This window comes from Hyperoodon ampullatus, assembly GCF_949752795.1.
Source record: "Hyperoodon ampullatus genome assembly, chromosome: 5".
Taxonomy (NCBI): Eukaryota; Metazoa; Chordata; class Mammalia; order Artiodactyla; family Ziphiidae; genus Hyperoodon; species Hyperoodon ampullatus.
In genome coordinates, this window is record NC_136918.1 from 31,167,143 (window position 1) to 31,186,823 (window position 19,681).

General features: G+C 48.8%; 1 protein-coding gene across 2 annotated transcripts in view; it reads left to right on the forward strand.

The window, feature by feature from the left end:
- Nucleotides 1-1,893: 1,893 nt before the first annotated feature.
- The window catches only part of COLQ (collagen like tail subunit of asymmetric acetylcholinesterase), a gene marked incomplete at both ends in the record, with an annotated part of 64,275 nt that continues 46,487 nt past the window's right edge, over nt 1,894-19,681 (forward strand). For both annotated transcript variants that reach the window (XM_079704571.1, XM_079704572.1), the window contains one exon: nt 1,894-1,999. In XM_079704571.1, the coding sequence (XP_079560697.1) occupies nt 1,894-1,999 (106 nt within the window). The remainder of the gene's footprint in view (nt 2,000-19,681) is intronic.

Sequence of the window (19,681 nt, forward strand, 5' to 3'; positions counted from 1 at the left end):
ACATGGGGTACCCCCTCTTTAAGCTGCCCTGTTAATTTTGAATGTAACTCAAGTATATTCTTCATGCTTTTCTTATAAATCCTGTATCAGTTAGCTGTTGCTGCATAACAAATCACCTTAAGACCTAGTGGCTTCAGGACACTGAAGGCAAAAACAACAGCCATCTCATTTGCTCATGAATCTGTAATTTGGGCTGTGTTCATCTGTGTAGTTCTTCAGCTGGTCTCCCCTGGTCACTTCTGTGACTGCCATCATCTGGGGACCTGAATGAGGCCAGATGATCCAAATTGACCTCACTCTCATGTCTAGTGCCTCTTCTGAGATGGCCAGACAGCCAGGGGCCTGCTGCTTCCCGCTTCCTGTGGCCTATTCAATAGTCCAGACTTTTTAATGTGGCAGCTGGTTTCCAAGAAAAGGCAAAAGCAAAAGCTGCCAGACCTGTTAAGACCTAGGCCTGGAAATGGCACAGTGTCACTTCAGCCACATTCTGTTGGTCAAAGCTAGTCACAAGGCCAGCCCAGACTGGACGGGAGGGGAAACAGACCCTGCCTCTTGTTGGGAAGAGTGGAGTGTACGTACAGGGATGGGAGAGATTGTTGGTGGCCATATCTGCCGCCCATTTACGATGGCTCCGCGGGTTTCATTTTGGCTGTCTCTATACACAATTTTAAATTCATGTATGAGTCATCCCGTGTTACCTAATTTAACCTTTCCAACAAGGCTTTAAAGGGGAATGCCTCCATTGTATGAGAAAACTGAGGCGTAGAGAGATCAAGGAATTTGTCCACGGTCACAGCAGAACTGGAGTCAAGCCCCTCTGGTGCTGGCGCCGTGGGTATCGCCTCATCCTATGCTTTCACCCAACCCCACCTTCCCCCAGAGTGAGGCTCAGCTACTGGACCCCAGAGTCAGGAGCTACCACACCATTTCTGAATTAGCTCCCATGAGGCCCTGGGAGTATGTTATGTAGATCAAAGCAAAATGTGGGTTATTATTTTAATTATTTATATAGAGAGACCTAAGGATCTCTATAACAGTCTTTATAAACTCATAAGAGGATTCATCAAAGGATGTGACACTTTTTATTTGAAGAATTTTGTCTGGCCGAAGGTCAAGTCAATGATGTTTCCCAAATGCAGTTTGATCAATAATCATTCACTTTGCAATCCATTGACACTTTTCATTTTTTCATGCGCTGCTTTGCATGGGATAAAGGCTGTAGATTCTGGAGAGAGATAAACACTTTTTTATGGAGAAAGCTGTCTTGGAAACTATAAAATCTCCCCACCCACACCTCCGCGTTTTATTGGATGATTAAAGAAAAAAATCCAGGGTCAGCTTTACATTTGTCCCCCAGTGGGTAAAAATGTCACAGACTGACAGCAGAAGGATTTGTCTCCACGGAAATTCAGTTTGAATCCAGAGGTTCGAATGGATTCTGTGATGCTGCTGGACACCCCAGCTGCGAGGCGATAGGCACTGGTGGATAATCAATGAGGAAATCTGTCTGCCCTTGAGGACTGCTTCTAGTGGATGTTTGAGATCTGGCTGCCTTTTTAATCACCTCTTCAATGGCCTCTTACCTCAGTCACCAAAGAAGAAAATTCAGATATCTTAATTTTAATGAGGGCATTTGATCCAGTGCTCAAGATAAATATAACCCTGTGTAGTACGGAGAAGGTTTAGTGGGAAATGGTTGGCATTCTTTCTTGGTAAAGGCATGGGGAAAGGAGAGAGAGGGAGAGAGAGGGAGGGAGAGAGAGAGACGGAGAGAGAGAGGCAGAGAGAGTGAGGGAGAGAGAGGCAAACAGCGTGGGGAAGACAAAGCACAGATAAGCGAGGCTCCTTGCAGCCCTTCGTTGAGAACTTGACACTTTCCAGACCGCAGCCAGCATGGTTGTCCTGAATCCAGTGACCCTGGGAATTTATCTTCAGCTTTTCTTCCGCTTCATCGTGTCTCAGCCCACTTTCCTCACCAGCGTGCTTCCGATTTCAGCAGGTAAAGCAGGACCACAACTTCCCTGTCTCCCCTGTGTCGGGCAGGGGAAGGGAGGCGGGCTGTTCTGCAGCCGTCCCCCTCGGGGTGGAGGGAGGCTGGGAGGGAGCCGGCCCCAGCAGCCTCCGGTCGCCCAGCCAACCCCCGTTGGGACGCCCCTTCTGTCCTTGTCCCTGCCTGGCTGCTCAAAGCCAGAGACCCTTGAACAGACTGTTTCTTCCCCTCACTGGCTGCTGGGTTGCGTTTGGGTTGGGAATTGTGGGGAGCTTAACAGAGGCAGAGAGGAAGGCAAGTGAGTCGTCCAGACACTTCCATAAATACAGCCCTGAACCCATCGCGGGGGGCTCGGCCCACAGAGGATGCTGTGCAGCGGGCTGACCGGGAGTCCCGTTGGTTGTCCCGGGTCCGGGGGCCCCTGCAGCCTCAGGACCAGGTCTCCGTCTCTCCGGCCCCGTGGGCTTTCCTGCTGGGCTTTCTCCCCGAGGTGGGCTTCTCTTCGGCCTCAGCGAAGAGGGGAGGTGGAGGGGCTGCAGGGGGCAGGCGGGCCCGGAGCTGGGCGTAGCGCTGGGGGTGGGGAGAGGGTTCTTTCCGCCCGGCCTGGCAACCTCTCCTGAGGGCTCCAGGCTTTGCCCTTGTCGGGCCCGACCCCGGGCAGGGGAAGTATTGGGTTACCGGCACGGCCTCTTTAAAGCTTTCTGAGGAAACTCGGATGTTTCCGGAGGGCTTGAGGGGGGCGGACAGACCCCAGGCTTGGCAGCCGGTCCCATCACAGCCCCCCTCAGTTCTCCTCGGTCACCCCTGGCTCTCCCCAGAAAAAGCCGTTTCCTTCACACCCTCCAGCACGCAGCTCAGAAGTACTTGAGTTGAGGCAGAAGTTTCACTGCCACCGCCTCTGCTGGGCACAGGCGCTCCAGGAGGGAGGGCACAGCTCTGGATGCAGTCCCCAGCCCTCTCCATTCATAAGAATGGCTCAGTGACCCGTCGAGCTGCCAGCCTCTGTGGGCCCTGAGGGAGGGACACAGAGGAGGGCATGGGGCTAATTATAAACGTGTGAGGGGCGGGAGGAGGGCAGGCGGTTTGCGGAGAATGTTGGAGGTGGGGGGCAGGAAAGGTGGCCGGTTCGGCATGTCCCACCCCCAGTTCAGGCTGAGAGCGCCAAGCTTCTGGGAGTGAGTGGGTCGTTATTCCCCAATTCAGGGGGGAAGCTTCATAGTTAATTTGGTCTGCTTGGTGGTTCTTAACCTTGTTTGGGCCATAGCTTCCTTGGAGGATCTGCCAAAGGCTCAGGACTCAAAGAAACTCAGTCTTCTGGTCCCAGCCCTGCCTCTGGCGGGCTCTCTGGCTTCTGGCAGGTGGTTGGCGGTAGACTGTAAACACCATGCGGGCAGGGACTGTGTCTGTCTTGGCCATTATCACTAGTTACGTGGGGGAATATCGGGTAGATGCCCAATAAATAGTTGGTGAGTGGATGAGTGCATGAAGGAATGAAAACTTTTCTCATCTGTAGATTGGAGTCTGCCATCATTTTCTACCACTTAATTTAGATACAGCCAGAATGGCCAGTGAGTTCTGAAAGCTGGAGAGAAGAGGACCTCTGATTTTCTTTGAACTCCTTGCCCTCAAGAGAGCCTCGGCATAGCTTAGATATCTCTTAGGCAAGACTTGGTACAGACCGTTCCAGTCAGGGTAACAGCAGGAAGGAGAAGTAACTCAGACGGTTCGAGAAAAGACTGGAATGAGGGGCCCGCTTTCAGGGGTGTGGGTGGGCTTAGGGGCGCCAAGAAGGAAGGCTGAGACATGAGCAGCCGAGGGAAGCCTTTACCACCCCGGTGCTTGAGGAGACAAGAGGACCAAGTGGGGAACTGGATCCCGGGGAGATCTGGGACCTTGGAGGAGGGGCCGCTGAGAGGAGCCTTGGTCACAAGGGGACCCAAAGCAGAGAGCAAGCGCAGAAGAAGTACCCCGACCGCTCTCCCCTCCAATCCGACCACCTCTTGGCAGTGCCTCTCATGGCCAAACCCAACCGGAAGCCGGGGCAGGGGAGCCCCTTGAGGCAGTCATGGGGGTCAGCCCCTGGCTGAGTGAAGGGAGTGGAAACTAAGAAGAGGTAGCTCACCTGTCCATAGGCACTTCCTTGTAAACTGCTACATCCAGGTCTTCTGGTGGGGAATGTGCTCTTTAAATATTTGGTAAAACAATGGGGTAGCTCTGGGGGGAATCACTAAGGTGTCAGCTCAACAGAGCAAAGACATCTGCTTCCTCCTGCTTCCTCACTTTGTTTGTCCCCTTCTTCTTGTCGCCAGGGCTTCCTGATAGCACAGTTCAGAAATAAACTTATGCCCTGAAACGGGAACTGTTCCTTAACACAGGAGAACTTTAATCCTTTCAAAATAGTTTCCCACAATCTGATGTGAAATAGTCTGTATTCAGAAGCTCATGGATTCTTAACTCTTCTGAAGAAGCCCAGCCCTGTGCACATAGTGAAAAGTGCCACCAGGAAATCTTTTCATTCCACCCACTGTAGCTTAGTGAGCGCCTACTGTGCGCCTGGCACTGTGCGAAGTGGCTGCAGGGGACACAAGACAAGCAGAACACGGCTCTGCTCTGGGGGAACCGCAGGTAGCACAGGCCCCAGAGACGGGCTGGGATGGAGGAAGTGCTCTTACAGGCCTGTGGGCTGGTTCTTTCCTTCACTCTCTTCAGAAGAGACTGGATTCCAGCAACGCCAGACACAACACAGCTCTCTGGATCAGATGTTCATTGCCTGGCAGCCTCCACTATCGGGTCCCCGAGAGGAGCAAGAGAGAACAAAAAGCATCAAAGAGACCAAAATTGATGATAGCAATCCCAGCACGAAAGCACCTGCCCTGGATACAGAGAAAACTAGCTCAGGCCCGCACTCCAAGCTTGTGAACTCTTACGTGGGACATCATCCTCGCAGGCTCAGTGAGCAGGCTTCTTGAGGGTGGTGACGTAGCCGTAGCACAGGAGATTGGGGAGGGGACTGCTGCTTAAGATAGACACAGTGACAATAAGAACAACAAAGGCAGCTGATAAAACTGATTACAAGAAAAATGGCAAAGAACCAGGGAATAGTTCTGAGATCAGAAAGGATAGCCAATTGGAATTATTTCTAGAGCCTCCATTCTGTTTGTATCCCCTGAAGGCACCACTGACTTACTGCTCGTTGACTGGTTTGCACTGTGATGAGCATGAATGACCCAGTGAAGACAGACTTGTACTCACTTCATTTTGCCTAAGAAGGCAGAGACGTGTCATATATATTAATTTCTATTGAACATGACCCTAAGATTTAAAGTGTCAGGAGCCCTAACTTTGGTGTCTTTTAACCCCTGCCGGGCAATACACCACGCTAACACTCAGTGGCTGAACAACAGTTGTTTATTGTTGAAGTTCAAGTGTCTGTGGATCAGCTAAGGGTCAGCTGATCTGGCCTGGGTTTGGCGGGCCTGGCTGGACTCGCTGTGGTCTGTGCACTGACTCAGCCCCAGGGTCCATCCACGGATGCGGCTCCGTTGTTGTACAGTTTCTAGAATGTGGTGGCACAGACCCAAGGACAGTGATATTTATAGAATGAAAGGCCTTCTGCACACTTCAGTCTCTCACAGCACCCAGGATGGGTGTGGCCTCACTCCTCATTTTCAGATGGAGGAATGAAGGCTCAGAGAGGTTAAGTGACTTGCCCAAGATGGCACAGCTGGTGTGGGGAGAGCTGGAGACTGGAACCCTGCCTGCTGACTATAAGTCCAGGGCTCTTACCAATGTAGACCAAATCTGCTATGACCATGGATAAACAGTGATAGTAGCTTTTAAGGTCCTGTACCCCAGCCTCCAAAAACCCAGCTCCAGGTCTTTATCCTCTGCACTCTCCTGCCTTCTCCTCAAGACATCAGTGCCTGAAGCTCTTAGCAAACGATTGAGACAAGGACTTCATACTAAAGGTGCACGACTTGCCAGGGTACTGGTTTGTCTTTCTTTGGAGGTATTTGTGTTGTAACAGGAGTTAAAGATCTAAGCTAAAGGATGCTCTAGTGAGATGAGCTTCAACCTGCTCATTTTGGGGAATGAGGCTTCCTGGAGCCAGGGGAACCCCATTTCACAGACATTCTCTTCAGGGGTGTGAGCCCATAGACACACGTGGCTTCCCTTCTCCAACATGGGATTTCTCAGGCAGGCAGGAACTCTCCCGATGATGTTTGGGTCCAGGGCTCAGGACAAGATGGAGAGAAGACCCACCTCCAGTCCTGGAGAGTGAGATCTTGTGGAAGCTTATGAGTTCTGTCTGGGTGCTGCAATCTTCTCCTGTGGGTGCTGGAATGTGACCAGGGCAGGCGTTTTGTGGCCTATAGGACGTGGTGTCCAGCCCTGCACTCCCCTGACTGGAAGCCAGCCAGGCCACTGCTTGGGACCAATCATGTTCTTGGCACTAGATTATGGGCCATTTATTTGTGTCTGATGCTGGTCTGCTATTGTTTAATGTTCTGTAATGTACTTCCCTGCCATCTCCTCCGATTTAGCTCCCCATATTTCCTCTGGATAATATAATCAGAGAGGCTTCTTAAATTAAAGGGCCCTCCAGGGGTCCCAGCTTGCCCACTTCACCCCACCCCAAGCCTCTGAATGAAGCAGTGGACCCGTCTCCAGCTCACAGAGGGGTGGGTGTGAGAGACAAGGACTTTCTCTCCAGAGATCCAGGCCAAGCACCGACATTGTCACTCACCACACCCAAGCCTTCTTTCCTCAGACCCACGACCATACAAAAACAACATAGCTCCAGAAGGAACAGAAACCCCTCTGACTTCTGTGAGTCACCAAGTAGGCTGGGGACCCGTCTTCTTGAAACGCAGTTCACGTCGTAACTACTGCTCGCGTTGCTCTTACAATTGGTACCAAGTGCCCCCAAACCCCTTATCTGGCCAAGCTTTTTCACAGCTGCAGTGTATTTGCTCTTCACAGTTGTCCCTGCTGTGGGAGCCTTGGGTCTGAATCCTGCCTCTGGGTGAATGTGGGGCGCTCACACCGTAACTGTGGTGTGAGCCCCGACTCCCTCATCTGTAAAATGGGTATAGTAGTCTCACAGGATTGCTATGAGCACTTATTCATTCAACAAACACTTAGTAAGTCCCAACTCTGGTACCTGGAACTGGGACGCAGCAGTGAGCAGACAAGAACATCCTGCCCACATGGAGTTCCTGTCATCACCCTGAGAAGACTAGTCTGCTGGGCTCAAGGGGTGAATGAAAGACCCTTACAGTAGAGCTGGAGCTCGCAAACCACCTGCCCAAGGACCGAGTCCAGTCTTCACGTGGAGCTGTACTCAGCCATCATGTTGCAGTACTTAAAAAAAAAAAGAGACAGAGAAAACTTTTAAAAATTGCCTTAGTTGCTAACATTTAAAACTCAAGTGATTTAACAAATTTTTAAAATATATTTCTGATGTCTCTTAAAAACCAAAAAACCTTTTGGAAACCAGGGCAACCTGGCAGTCCTGACCCACACCACAGCGACTGTTTGGCATGGAGAAGCTCCTGAGTCCCCACTGCGCGCTCCCGTCTCACACCTGGGCTGCCTTCCTCATTACCTCTGCCTATCTGGACCATCTGGGTCAGAAGCCCTGCTGGTTTGGACCCTGCCTCATCCTTCTTTAGCAGTCTAGGCATTTTTCCAGACTTCCCAAGCTCTTCAAAGCTCAGTTTGAAATGTAATGTTCTGGATCGGTGGTTCTCAAACTACAGCACTGGTTCTCAGCTCTGGAGAGCTGAGAATTACCCGGGATGCTTTACAGGCGCCCAGCGTCCAGGCTGAACAGACCAATTTCATCAGACTCTCCGGGGCATGGGATCGGGCACTGAGAGTGTTGAGAGCTCCCCAGGTGATTCTAACGCCTAGCCGTGGCTAACCATTAGAGCCAGCATCAGCATCACCTGGAAGGTTTGTTAAGACAGACTGCTGGGCCCACCCCCGGAATTTCTGACGCAGTGGGTCTGGAGTGGCGCCCATGAGTTTGCACTTCTAATAAGATCTCAGACACTGCTGATGCTGCAGGTCCACGGGCCGCGCTTTGAGGACCACTGCTCAGGGTTGCCCCTGAGTTCCTGTATTAGTTTCCTATGGCCACTCAGCGGTCACATTGTCTTCTTCTTCCGTGTCAGTCTTCCTCTGCCTCTCTCTTATAAGGGCCCTTGTGACTACATTTAGGGCCCAGCCAGATAATCTCCCCCTCCTAAATTTCTTAATTTAATCCCACCTGCAAAGTTCCTTTTGTCGTATAAAGTAACCTTTACAGGTTCCAGGAATTAGGGTCTGGACCTCTTTGGGGGCCATCAATCAGTTTTTCTCCTACAGTTGCCTTTTCCATTGGGTCAAGTGTCCCCCGAGTGCTTTCTTTAAGGACATCAGGATCAGAGGCACAGGCATGAATACTGTCGTCATTTGGATCCCTTTCCAGAGCAGACCCTGAGACAAGGATTTGGGTGCAAGTGGTGTGCTTGGGAGGTGATCCCTGTAGGGCATTGGGAAACCGAGACAGGGAAGGGAAGGCCGTCAGTCCTGGGGGAGTTCACGAGCCGATTCCTGCTGTGGGCAGCTGGGGCTCAGATCTCCTGGGACCTCAGGGAGACAGGGGACTGGGATATTGATCCACCAGCTCCTGGGGACATGCTTCCCCAGGCAACTTCCACGACTGGGGAAGCCTTCTGGCATAGTTACAGGTGCTTGTGACAGGAGCTGGCAGCCCACGGGGCCTGGTGAGTGCGGAGGCCTATGACAGGGAAGCAGCAACATCTGCCAGCAGCTGTGGTGCTGCTGGCCCTTTTGCAGTTGCTTGCCCACCCGCCCCTTCTGGACAGCGGCGGTTACAGCTCAGCAACCCCCTGCTGTGATACCAGAGCTGGGGTCCAGTAGCTAAGGGAGCCGCCACTAACACTAATAAAGTTACCTTGCATAGAGCACTGCTTATTTGCTAGACTCTTTACGTACCTGACTTCTAATCTTCACAACAATTTCACAAGACATTAGTACCCCAGTTTTACCAAAGAGGGGACTACCATTCAGAGAGATGCAGTCACTTGCCTGAGGTCACATAGTGCCAGGGCCAAATTTCCAAATCAGGACTTTCTGGGCCCCAAATTATTGCAGAGGCAGAACAGCCTATTGATTAGGAGTAGGACCTCTGGTACCATGCTGCCTGGGTTCAAATCTTGTGTCTCCCTTAGCTTTGTGATGTTGGGCAGGCAAATTGCCTTCTATGTGCCTCAGTTTTGCTGCCTGTAAAACGGGGCTCAGAGTAGGGTTTCACTCACGAAGCAGTTGTGAAGATTAAGTGGGCTAATTAGGAACACAAAGAACTGTAAAAAAGTGCCTGGTGTGTGATGTATAAACCTTTTCTCTCATTATGTCCAGAACCCCACGCTGTCTCTACACATGCCGGGAGGTCATGATTTCCCCTAAGGTGCATTTGCGTCAAAAGGCAAAAGTCCCAAATACAATACAGACAGTAACTTTTTACTTAAAATATCCAGTGGGTTAAGGCCAAAAGAGGGGCTCAGCTTTCATCCATTTTGCCTTTGTGAACCAGTCCCTAAAGCAGGGACCCATTGACCAGGGAAGGAGGCTCTTCTCGTGACGACCAGCTTTCCCAGATGGCTTTAAAAATACACCTGGCCCTATTCCATCGCCCAGCCTGGACCTTTCGACTCCATTCAAGCCCGCCCTTATGTCTCCACGGCAACCAACATAAGCACAAGCGGGAGGCAGGTGCCCGGAGCTGCGACAGCTGCAGAGGAGGCCTGGTGGCTGCTGAGGGCTTGCACCATGAACCAGCTGAGGTCTGAAAAAAGCGAGGAGAGAAAAGAAGGAACCGTGAATGGGAGCTGGACAGGCCCCTCCCCTCCCGGGTCTCCCTGCTCCTTTCCTCACGCATCCTGACACCGCTCACCTGGTCTTCTTGGCATCTTTCTGAGAAGCCTGGAGAGAGCACTGGAGCTTTCCTGCTGCAGCTGGTAGATTTCTCTTGGGACACATGCTCCAGGAAGGACCTTCTGAGACCTGGCATGGAGGTCTTGGGGACCCAGGCGGATGGGGGATGGGGTGATGATGGCCATGCTACCTGTGGAGGCCTACCTGCCGGACTGAGGCTTTCTTACTTTCCTCTGACTCAGGGTTTCTTCAAGTGTTTGAGGAGGTATGAGGGGCCTCTATGAGGGGCCTGCCAGGTGCATCATTATTGTCGAGAGTTCAAACCAGCCTGCCCTTTTTGCCCAAACTGAACTGGCTCGGTTTCTGAGATCATCTGCATTGGGGTGGACCTCACAGGGTGGCCCCCAAAAGGCCTCCAGATCCTCTGTGGTCATCCGGAAACCAGATTCTCCGCTGCTGAGGTTAGTGTTCAGGATTTAGGGGGGTTCCAAATGAGGACAACCCTTTCCCTCCTGTCCGCCTTCCTGAGAGCTGTGTCGGGCAGGTCGTGGCGGGGAAAGTCAACAGTGGACACGAGTGTCCTGAGCGAAGGCCTTGGGTCTGGGTGGCGCTCTTCCACGCTCCGTGGCTGCCCACGAAGTGAGCACTGGGAGGCCGAAAGGCTGGACGATTCAGGCCCTGGCAGCGCTTTCCCCAAAGTGTCTGAGTAAATGATTTCTTTTCTTTTTTTTCCTTCAATATCCGAGTTGACTGTCCAGCCCACGCTTCCTCTGCTGCGCAGTCAGGAAAGCGAGAGGGCACCTGCCTGACCGGCATGGGGCCTGCTGCTCAGTCCAGGTCCAACTAGAATGCGGTGGCCTGGGGACGGTTAACCAGCGGGCTTGGCCACCTGCCTGTTTACTGATGTTCCCTGAGAGGGAACAGTGGCAGTGCTAAGGCACGGAGGTGGAACTCGGGAAACCTGGGTTCTCTCTCTGACCTGCCACTGACTCTAGGACCCGTGTACTGTTGGACCAGCCATTTGCTGCCTGTGAGACTCAGTTTTCTCATCTGTAAAATGAAGGAATGGACCAGATTCCAAAAATCCTTTTAGCTGTAGACTTTCTTTGACTTTGTGGCTCACAAGTCACTTGCTAATTTACAGAATTAGCTCCTCCACAAAGAAGGGGTCTCGGCACATGTTTCTCTTCCTAGCATCGGCACCTGAGAACTCACGACGTGGCAGGAAAAGGCGTGGGGTTCAGGTTCAGACAGCTGTGGACTTGAGTGACATCTTTGTGACCCACTGGCTGAGTGATCTTGGCCAAGTGGTCTTGGTTTGCTTTCTTAGCACCTCAGTTTCCACCTCTGTAGAATGGGGTTAGTAAGTGTACCTGCCTCATCAGATGGCAGTGTAGTAGGTACAGAGCTTTGCGCTGTGCCTGGAACATAGTTAAGCTCTCGGTCAGTGGTTGCAACCATTATGCCAAATGGCAGTGAGAGTGTTGGAATCTAAGCTGCTTGCCTTCTCCCGGGATGATGCGTTTTTACTCTAATCCCACCTGCTCTTATTCAGCGGCTGGAGAGGTTTGTTCCTGGTGCTGAAGAGTTTCAGAATTCAGAGTCTCCATCGAAAGCCTGCACTGAGCGGGAACCATCACAGTGCGTGGGCTTCGGAACCGGAGGTCTGGGCTTAGAAGCCCAGCTCCATAGGACCTTAACTGTCAGAGCCTCAGTTTTCCTCACCTGGAAAAGGGGGGCATAATAGAGGGTAATTCGAGGGATTGTGCTGAGAATCAAAGGAGGAAGCATGGGAGGGCACGACCTGGAAAGCACAGGCTCACACCTGAGGATGACGCCTTAGCTACTGAGTCCTGAGCTGATGGGCACAGTCCACCCACAGACGCCTCCCTGAGCTGTGAGGGAGAAAGCTCTCACCTCCCCAGACAGGGTGAGCACACTAGGAGCCCCCAGGGCGCTGCAGCCTGAGGGCATTCTCCCCACTGGAAGTTGTGCAACCTTGTGTGAATCCAGCTGGTAGACAAGTCACTTCCCATATCCAATTCATCCGAGTCAGGAGAACGGGGCCCTCTGTCCACGTGGCATCTGCCTTGTATGGAATAACAGTCTTGTACCCTTCCAAATGGACAGCAATGTCAAATCACCAGGCCTGCCAGTGTGGGTCCTCCTGGGAAATCAGAGGCAGATTATTAAACATGAAAATTTCAAACGGAATGCCAGCAAACGGTGGCTGACTTGACAAAGATGCTCAGTTTTCTGGCCGCATACCCATCTGCTGCCACTTTGCATTTTGTTTGACTTTTTTTTCCTACATGAGGCAATAAAATCCATTTGAATGGATTCAGACCATCATCATCCTCATCATCATCATTAGCATGTTTAAATCTGTCTCTGTCTCTAAATTAATTATGACTATTACTTGATAAATGTAGCTTTTGATACACATCCCATCAATCAAATGACCAATTTTTATTGCACCTCCTACTATATACTTAACTATTATATTGAACAAGAAGATTCACAAGACAAACTAACACAAGGAGCCCATAGTCTGTTTGTGACATTAAAATAACACAAATGGATGGGACTTCCCTGGTGGTCCAGTGGTTAAGACTTTGGCGCTCTTGATGCAGGGGGCACAGTTTCAATCCCTGGTCTGGGAACTAAGATCCCACATGCCTCATGGTGTAGCCAAAAAAAAAAAAAAAAAACCCCACACAAATGAAATAATAAATGAGAAGTAAAGTGGGTCATGGCAGCAGTATCTGGGGTGCACAGGTGGTTGGCATTTGAATGAACAGAGCAGTAAAGATAAGTTGATCTGGGTTCAAGTCCCACTCCCACCATGCATGTTACTTATGTTACCGAGTGTTGCGATAGGTGATGTTTGCAGGCTTCATAGTTTAGAGAATGTTTTTGTTTCCTGCTTTAGGTCACAGATAAAACATCTTCTGGAAAACAAGCAAACAAACAAACTTACATCTTCTACCAGAATAAAGCACAAATCAATTAAGATTTAAACATAAGATATGAAAGCATAAAATTATTAGAAGAAACTTTGGGGGATTTGGGGAGTAATTTTAGTGGGGGGGGACCCAGAAGCCATAAAAAAAAAGGCTTCTACAATCAGTTCTACCAGATAAAAAGAAAAAATTTGTGTATAGGAAAAACAATTAAAAAAACAATGTCAAAAGACCAAAACAAACTGGGGGAAATATATGCAAGTCATATCATAAAATGGTGCTTTTTAAAATATATTTTTTTAAAAATGTATAACGGAAGACCAACAACCTAATGGAAAAATGGAATAAATACATATGGCTCTAAAACGTGTGAAAATATCCCAGCCTCATTCACCGTAAGAGAAATGCACATTAAAACCACACTGAAGTGCCATTTTTCATCCATCAGATGGGTGAAATTCAAAAGGTCTGACATCACGTGTGCTGGTGAGGGTATGTGGAAATAGATACCCTCATCCACTGCTTGTGGGACGGAATGTGAATTAATGGAGACTTTGTGGAGATGAATTAGGCATCATGTGTAAAAACTACAAATGCACACACTATTTGACCCAGCAATTCTATTCTAGAAATTCATCCAATGGACATGCTTAACAACACATACAAAGGTGCATGCAAAAGGTTATTCTATTGTATCATTGTTTTGTTGGGTTTTTTTTGAAGCGTAGTTGATTTACAATGTTGTGCCAGTCTCTGCTGTACAGCAAAGTGACTCAGTTATATACATTCAGGCATTCTTTTTCATATTCTTTTCCATTATGGCTTATCCCAGGATACTGAATATAGTTCCCTGTGCTGTACAGTAGGACCTTGTTGTTTATCCATTCTGTATATAATAGTTTGCACCTGCTAATCCCAAACTCCCAGTCCATCCTTCCCCTCCCCCTCCCCCTTGGCAACCACAAGTCTATTCTCTATGTCTGTGAGTCTGTTTCTGTTTCATAGATAAGTTCCTTTGTGTTATATATAATTTAATTTAGTTTAATTATTTATTTAAAATAAATGTACGTATGTATGTATTTATTTATTTATGGCTGTGTTGGGTCTTCGTTGCTGCGCGTGGGCTCTCTCTAGTTGTGGCGAGTGGGGGCTACTGTTCGTTGCGGTGTGCGGTCTTCTCATTGCAGTGGCTTCTCTTGTTGCAGGGCAACGGCTCTAGGTGCGTGGGCTTCAGTAGTTGTGGCTCGCAGGCTCAGTAGTTGTGGCACAAGGGCTTAGTTGCTCCACGGCATGTGGGATCTTCCCAGACCAGGGCTCGAACCCATGTCCCCTGCATTGGCAGGCAGATTCTTAACCACTGCACCACCAGGGAAGTCCCCAGTTGTGTTATATTTTAGATTCCATATGTAAGTGATATCATATAGTATTTTTCTTTCTCTTTCTGACTTACTTCACTTAGTATGATAATCTTTAGTTGCATCCATGTTGCTGCAAATAGCATTATTTCATTCTTTTTTATGGCTGAGTAGTATCCCATTGTATATATGTACCACGTCTTCTTTACCCATTCATCTGTTGATGGACGTTTAGGTTGTTTCCATGTCTTGGCTATTGTGAATAGTGCTGCTATGAACAGAGGGGTGCATATATCTTTTTGAATTATAGTTTTGTCTGGGTATATTCCCAGGAGTGGGATTGCTGGATCATATGGTAATTCTATTTTTAATTTTCTGAGGCACCTCCATACTGTTCTCCATAGTAGCTATACCAACTTACATTCCCACCAATAGTGTAGTAGGGTTCCCTTTTCTCCATACCCTCTCCAGCATTTGCTATTTGTAGACTTTTAAATGATGGCTATTCTCACTGGTGTGGGGTGGTACCTCATTGTAGTTTTGATTTTCATTTCTCTAATGATTAGTGATGTTGAGCAGCTTTTCATGTGCCTCTTGGCCATTTGTATGTCTTCTTTGGAGAAATGTGTATTAAGGTCTTCTGCCCATTTTTCGATTGGGCTGTTTGTTTTTTGTTGTTGTTGTTGAGTTGTATCAGCTGTTCGTGTATTTTGGAGATTAAGCACTTGTCTGTAGCATCATTTGCAAATATTTTCTCCCATTCCATAGGTTGTCTTTTCTTTTTTTTTTTTTTATGGTTTCCTTTGCTGTGCAAAAGCTTGTAAGTTTGATTAAGTCCCATTTGTTTATTATTGTTTTTATTTCTATTGCCTTGGGAGACTGACCTAAGAAAACATTGGTACAATTTATGTCAGAGAATGTTTTGCCTATGTCCTCTTCTAGGAGTTTTATGCTGTCGTGTATTATGTTTAAGTCTTTAAGCCATTTTGAGTTTATTTTTGTAGGGTGTGAGGGTGTGTTCTAACTTCATTGATTTACATGCAGCTGTCCAACTTTCCCAGCACCACTTGTTGAAGAGACTGTCTTTTTCCCGTTTTATATTCTTGCCTCCTTTGTCGAAGATTAATTGACTGTAGGTGTGTGGGTTTATTTCTGGGTTCTCTATTCTGTTATGTTTATCGTTATGCCTGTTTTTGTACCAACTCCACACTGTTTTGATTACTGTAGCTTTGTAGTATTGTCTGAAGTCTGGGAGAGTTATGCCTCCTGCTTTGTTTTTTTCCCTCAGGATTGCTCTAGCAATTCTGGCTCTGTTATAATTCCATATAAATTTTTGCTGTACCATTGTTTATATCAGCAAATGTTTGCAAATCACTCAAATGCACATTAGTACAGGGCAGGGTGAACAAATTATGGTTCTTCCAAATGAAGGAATATTACATAACCATAAGAAAGAATGTGTATGCATTTTATGCAGTAATACAGAATACTCTTAGAAATACTGTGAAGTATCACAGGTATAGTATTATATTACAGATAACCATTTGAGCAAGAGAGGGAAATATTATACCTACTTATTTGCTTCTGTATGCAGAAAATATTCATGGAAGAATACACAGGAGGCTAATTGATAATAAATAATTGGAACTGGAACAGGGTAGGAGAGTTTTCAAGTATACGCATTTATACTTTTTGAATTTTGAATCACATGAACGTATTACCTTTTCTAAAGAATTAGACAAAATCCCATATATACATACAAAACAGAGCCTCTCATCTGGAGCACAGGATAGGATTTTTCTGTCTTTAAAAGTCCGTTAGACCCAAATTAGCAGAGGGAATTGAGATCTCAGAGACTTCCCAGAATGGTAGAATCACGTAATTATAGCAGTGTTTATAAGGTTCCTTTTGCCAACTTGTTCAGTCAGTAAGCTCTATTGCTCAGTTGAGTTCAAGGGGGTCAACCCAAGGTCCCCCACTTTCTGGAATCCAGGGACTTCAGTGACTCATGAGACCAATGGGTAGAAGTGTTCACTGTGCCAGTAGGCAGCCACGGGCACCCAGGGACCCTGCTTCCCTCTTCCCCACCTGCTGTGGACCCTTGGATAACAATTACTGGAGGTGATGGGGCAGGGGTGGAGGCTCTAGGGAAAGGGCTAAGTGAGCCACATGGTTTTGAATCATAAGTGTCCGTAGAGCTGGTGGAAATACAGGATCTTTCCACTCAGCCCCAGTTGTGAGCACATGTTTGAAACAGCCGACCCTTTGGGCTCAATGCAGCTGGAGGGTTTCATCTCTGACCTGTGGCCAGATCTCCCGAATAACTCTAGAAACTTGGCCTCCCCCATCAAGCCAAAGCAGAAGAGTTAATAGGACTCACTGATTTATCCTGGCCGCCATAATCAAATTCAGAGCCAAGGCACAGCCAGCCCTGAGGAGGTTTCTTGATGTTCCCTCAGCTCCTAATAACATTGCCTCCTTCTTCCTCTCCATTTACCACATACCATTTGGTCAAATTAGAACTTGAACTCAGAAAAGCAGATGCCTTCCTTTAGATAACATCCAAAAAATTCTCTCGTGGGAGGAAGAAGAGATGGGTTTGTCTCCTTAGATCTATGCACAAGGCAGTCACTTCTGATACATGACTTACTACAAATTAATGGCCAGTGTGAGGTGATTTTCCTTCATCCTTGTGGCTCGGGCAGCCTTATCGGGGGGGTGGGGTGTGGAAGGGGATGTCCACCTCATGTCTTTCCTGAGGATTTGGTTACTTGCTCAAGGTCTCCGGATTAATGGCTACAGGCTCCTCCAGGCGACGCTGGTGTCCTGGTTCTGTGTGCAGCTCCAGAGCGCCCAGATATTTGCTAGCAAGGGTGTTGGATGGCCCACCCCCAATCCTAACCCTGTGGAGGTAACTTTTGGTTCTCTGTTGCCTACTTAAATTTTTTTAAGTTTATTCTTTTTTATTAGGGAAAATCCCAAACATTCAAAAAAAAGTGGAAAGAGTTGTCCAGGGAACACCAGTATGCCTACTGTTATGGGCTGCCTTGCATCTCCCCCTGCCCCCAAAATGCATATATTGGAGTCCTAACCCCCAATACCTCAGCATGTGACTGTATTTGGAGATAGGCCTTTAGAGAGGTGACTAAGGTTAAGTGAGGCCATAGCAGTGGCTCTGGTCCAATCTGACTGGTGTCCTTATAAGAAGAGGAGATCTGGACACACAAAGAGACACCGGAGATGCTTAAAAAGAGCAAAGGCCATGTGAGGACACAGGGAGAAGGTAGCCATCTGCAAGCCAAGGAGAGAAGCCTTGGAAGAAACCAAACCTTCTGATACCTTTGTCTTGGACGTCTAACTTCCCAAACTGCAAAAAATGTATTTCTGTTATTTCAGCTGCCCAGGTACTTTGCTATGGCAGCCCTAGCAAACAAATACACCCAGCACATAGATTCTGCAGTCGTTATCATTTTGCTATATTTATTCTATCCTCTATCTGTTTATCCACCTTATTTTATTCGATGAATTTCAAAATGAGTTGCAGATCCCTTGCTCACCTTGAAGAGTAAACTATTCAACAGAGAAAGTAAATGCACACATGACTGAACCCTCTCTGTGGCCAGGATAGTCAGGGAGGTCGGATTGCATTTACCAACCAGGAAACTAGGACCCGAAGATGAGTGATCATGAGGTTTGGTTAGAAAGACATGGGACTGGGTGTTGGAAACGCCTCCAAGCCCAGCTGGCTGGGACACACCTGCATTTGTCTGAGGTTCCCTGCTCATTCTCGCTGGCTGGTGAGGGTGTGGGGCAAGGTCACCACTTTGTGCTGGTCACCTCCAGAAGTCTCCAGGGTCAGACATCTGGATTCAGCTGATGTCTTCAATTCAAGACATCTGGCCAACTACCTACCAGCTGTGTGTGACCTCAGGCGCATCCTTAGATCTTGACCGTCATCTGGAGACGAGGCTGATGATACTGATATCACTGTGTGCGGTGGCTGTGGGGACCAGGGAAGGGTACCGGATGCTCACGAGTGTTCCTGTGGCTGGCGCTTCACCCCCCGTTGGGGTAATGCCGCCTTCTGTGACAAACAAACACCAATATATCCGTGACTTTGTCTAGTCAAAATTCATTTTCTGCTCGCCCAAGAGTCCAGTGGCCCTGGTTGGGGGTGGCCAGCCTCCTCACTGACATCCAGAGATGCAGGCCCTTTCCGTCCTGGCTCCAGCATCGCCCAGGGCTGGAGTCTCCTGCATCCAGGCAGAACCATAGGTGGTTCAGAACCATAGCTCCCTCACTGCGGGGGAGATGGGCAGTGCCACTGCTTCTCAGGGATAGCTCTGGCCTATGGGGTGGTGGGGAGCACACATTCTGGGGGAGTCCCAGCCTTCTCCTCACAGCCCCAACTCCGAGGAGGTCCTGGGATGTAAAGTCAATGGCTGGGGGTTAAGAGTAGAGAGAGCCAGCCACCAGGGAAGGGCCAGGTTAGAGGGCAGCCGCCTGGCCCACAAGAGCAGGGAAAGCAGCAGGAGCGGGGAGGGCAGTCTGACGGGGAGCCATCCCTGGGGCTGGGGAAGTGGCCACCAGGAGGCCACCTTCTCCCAGGGCTACACGAGAGTCCTGTTGAACTCTGACCCCAGTCCTAGCCGTGTGGCCTGGACCAATCTGAAATTTACAGATTTCTCCTCTGTAAATTGAGGGCAATCGTTCTCTGAGGATTCAGGGCGATAATGCGTGGGCTGTGCTGAGTCTGGTGTTGTCATTGTTTCATGGATTTTGCTAAACAAGGCCCAGCAAGTAAGCAGCGCAGATGCCACTCCTTTCTCTCATCTCTGGGAGGCAATACCCATAAGTCGTGACCCTCTTTCCTCAGAGTCCTTCTCAACACAGTGTTCCAGGAAATCTGCACCAATCGTTGGCGTTAGCAGATGATATGAAAACTCTTTGCCCTCCAGAGGCTAGACCGTGGGCGTTTTTGTCTCTCCGTCCTGGTGGCATAGCAAGGGCTAGACACATAGTACGTGTTCAATAAGTGTTTGTGGGCTGAAGTAGGATCTGTTACAGGGCTCTGCTGTGAACAAAACACTGGATCTGTGTCAAAGAAAAAATGATTCTGATGCTTGTTTTTTTTGTTTGTTTTTTAAGAAGGATATGTATTTATTTTTGCTGTGTTGGGTCTTCATTTCTGTGCTAGGGCTTTCTCTAGTTGTGGCAAGTGGGGGCCACTCTTCATCGCGGTGCGCAGGCCTCTCACTATCGTGGCCTCTGTTGTTGCGGAGCACAGGCTCCAGACGCGCAGGCTCAGTAGTTGTGGCTCATGGGCCCAGTTGCTCCACGGCATGTGGGATCCTCCCAGACCAGGGCTCGAACCCATGTCCCCTGCATTAGCAGGCAGACTCTCAACCACTGTGCCACCAGGGAAGCCC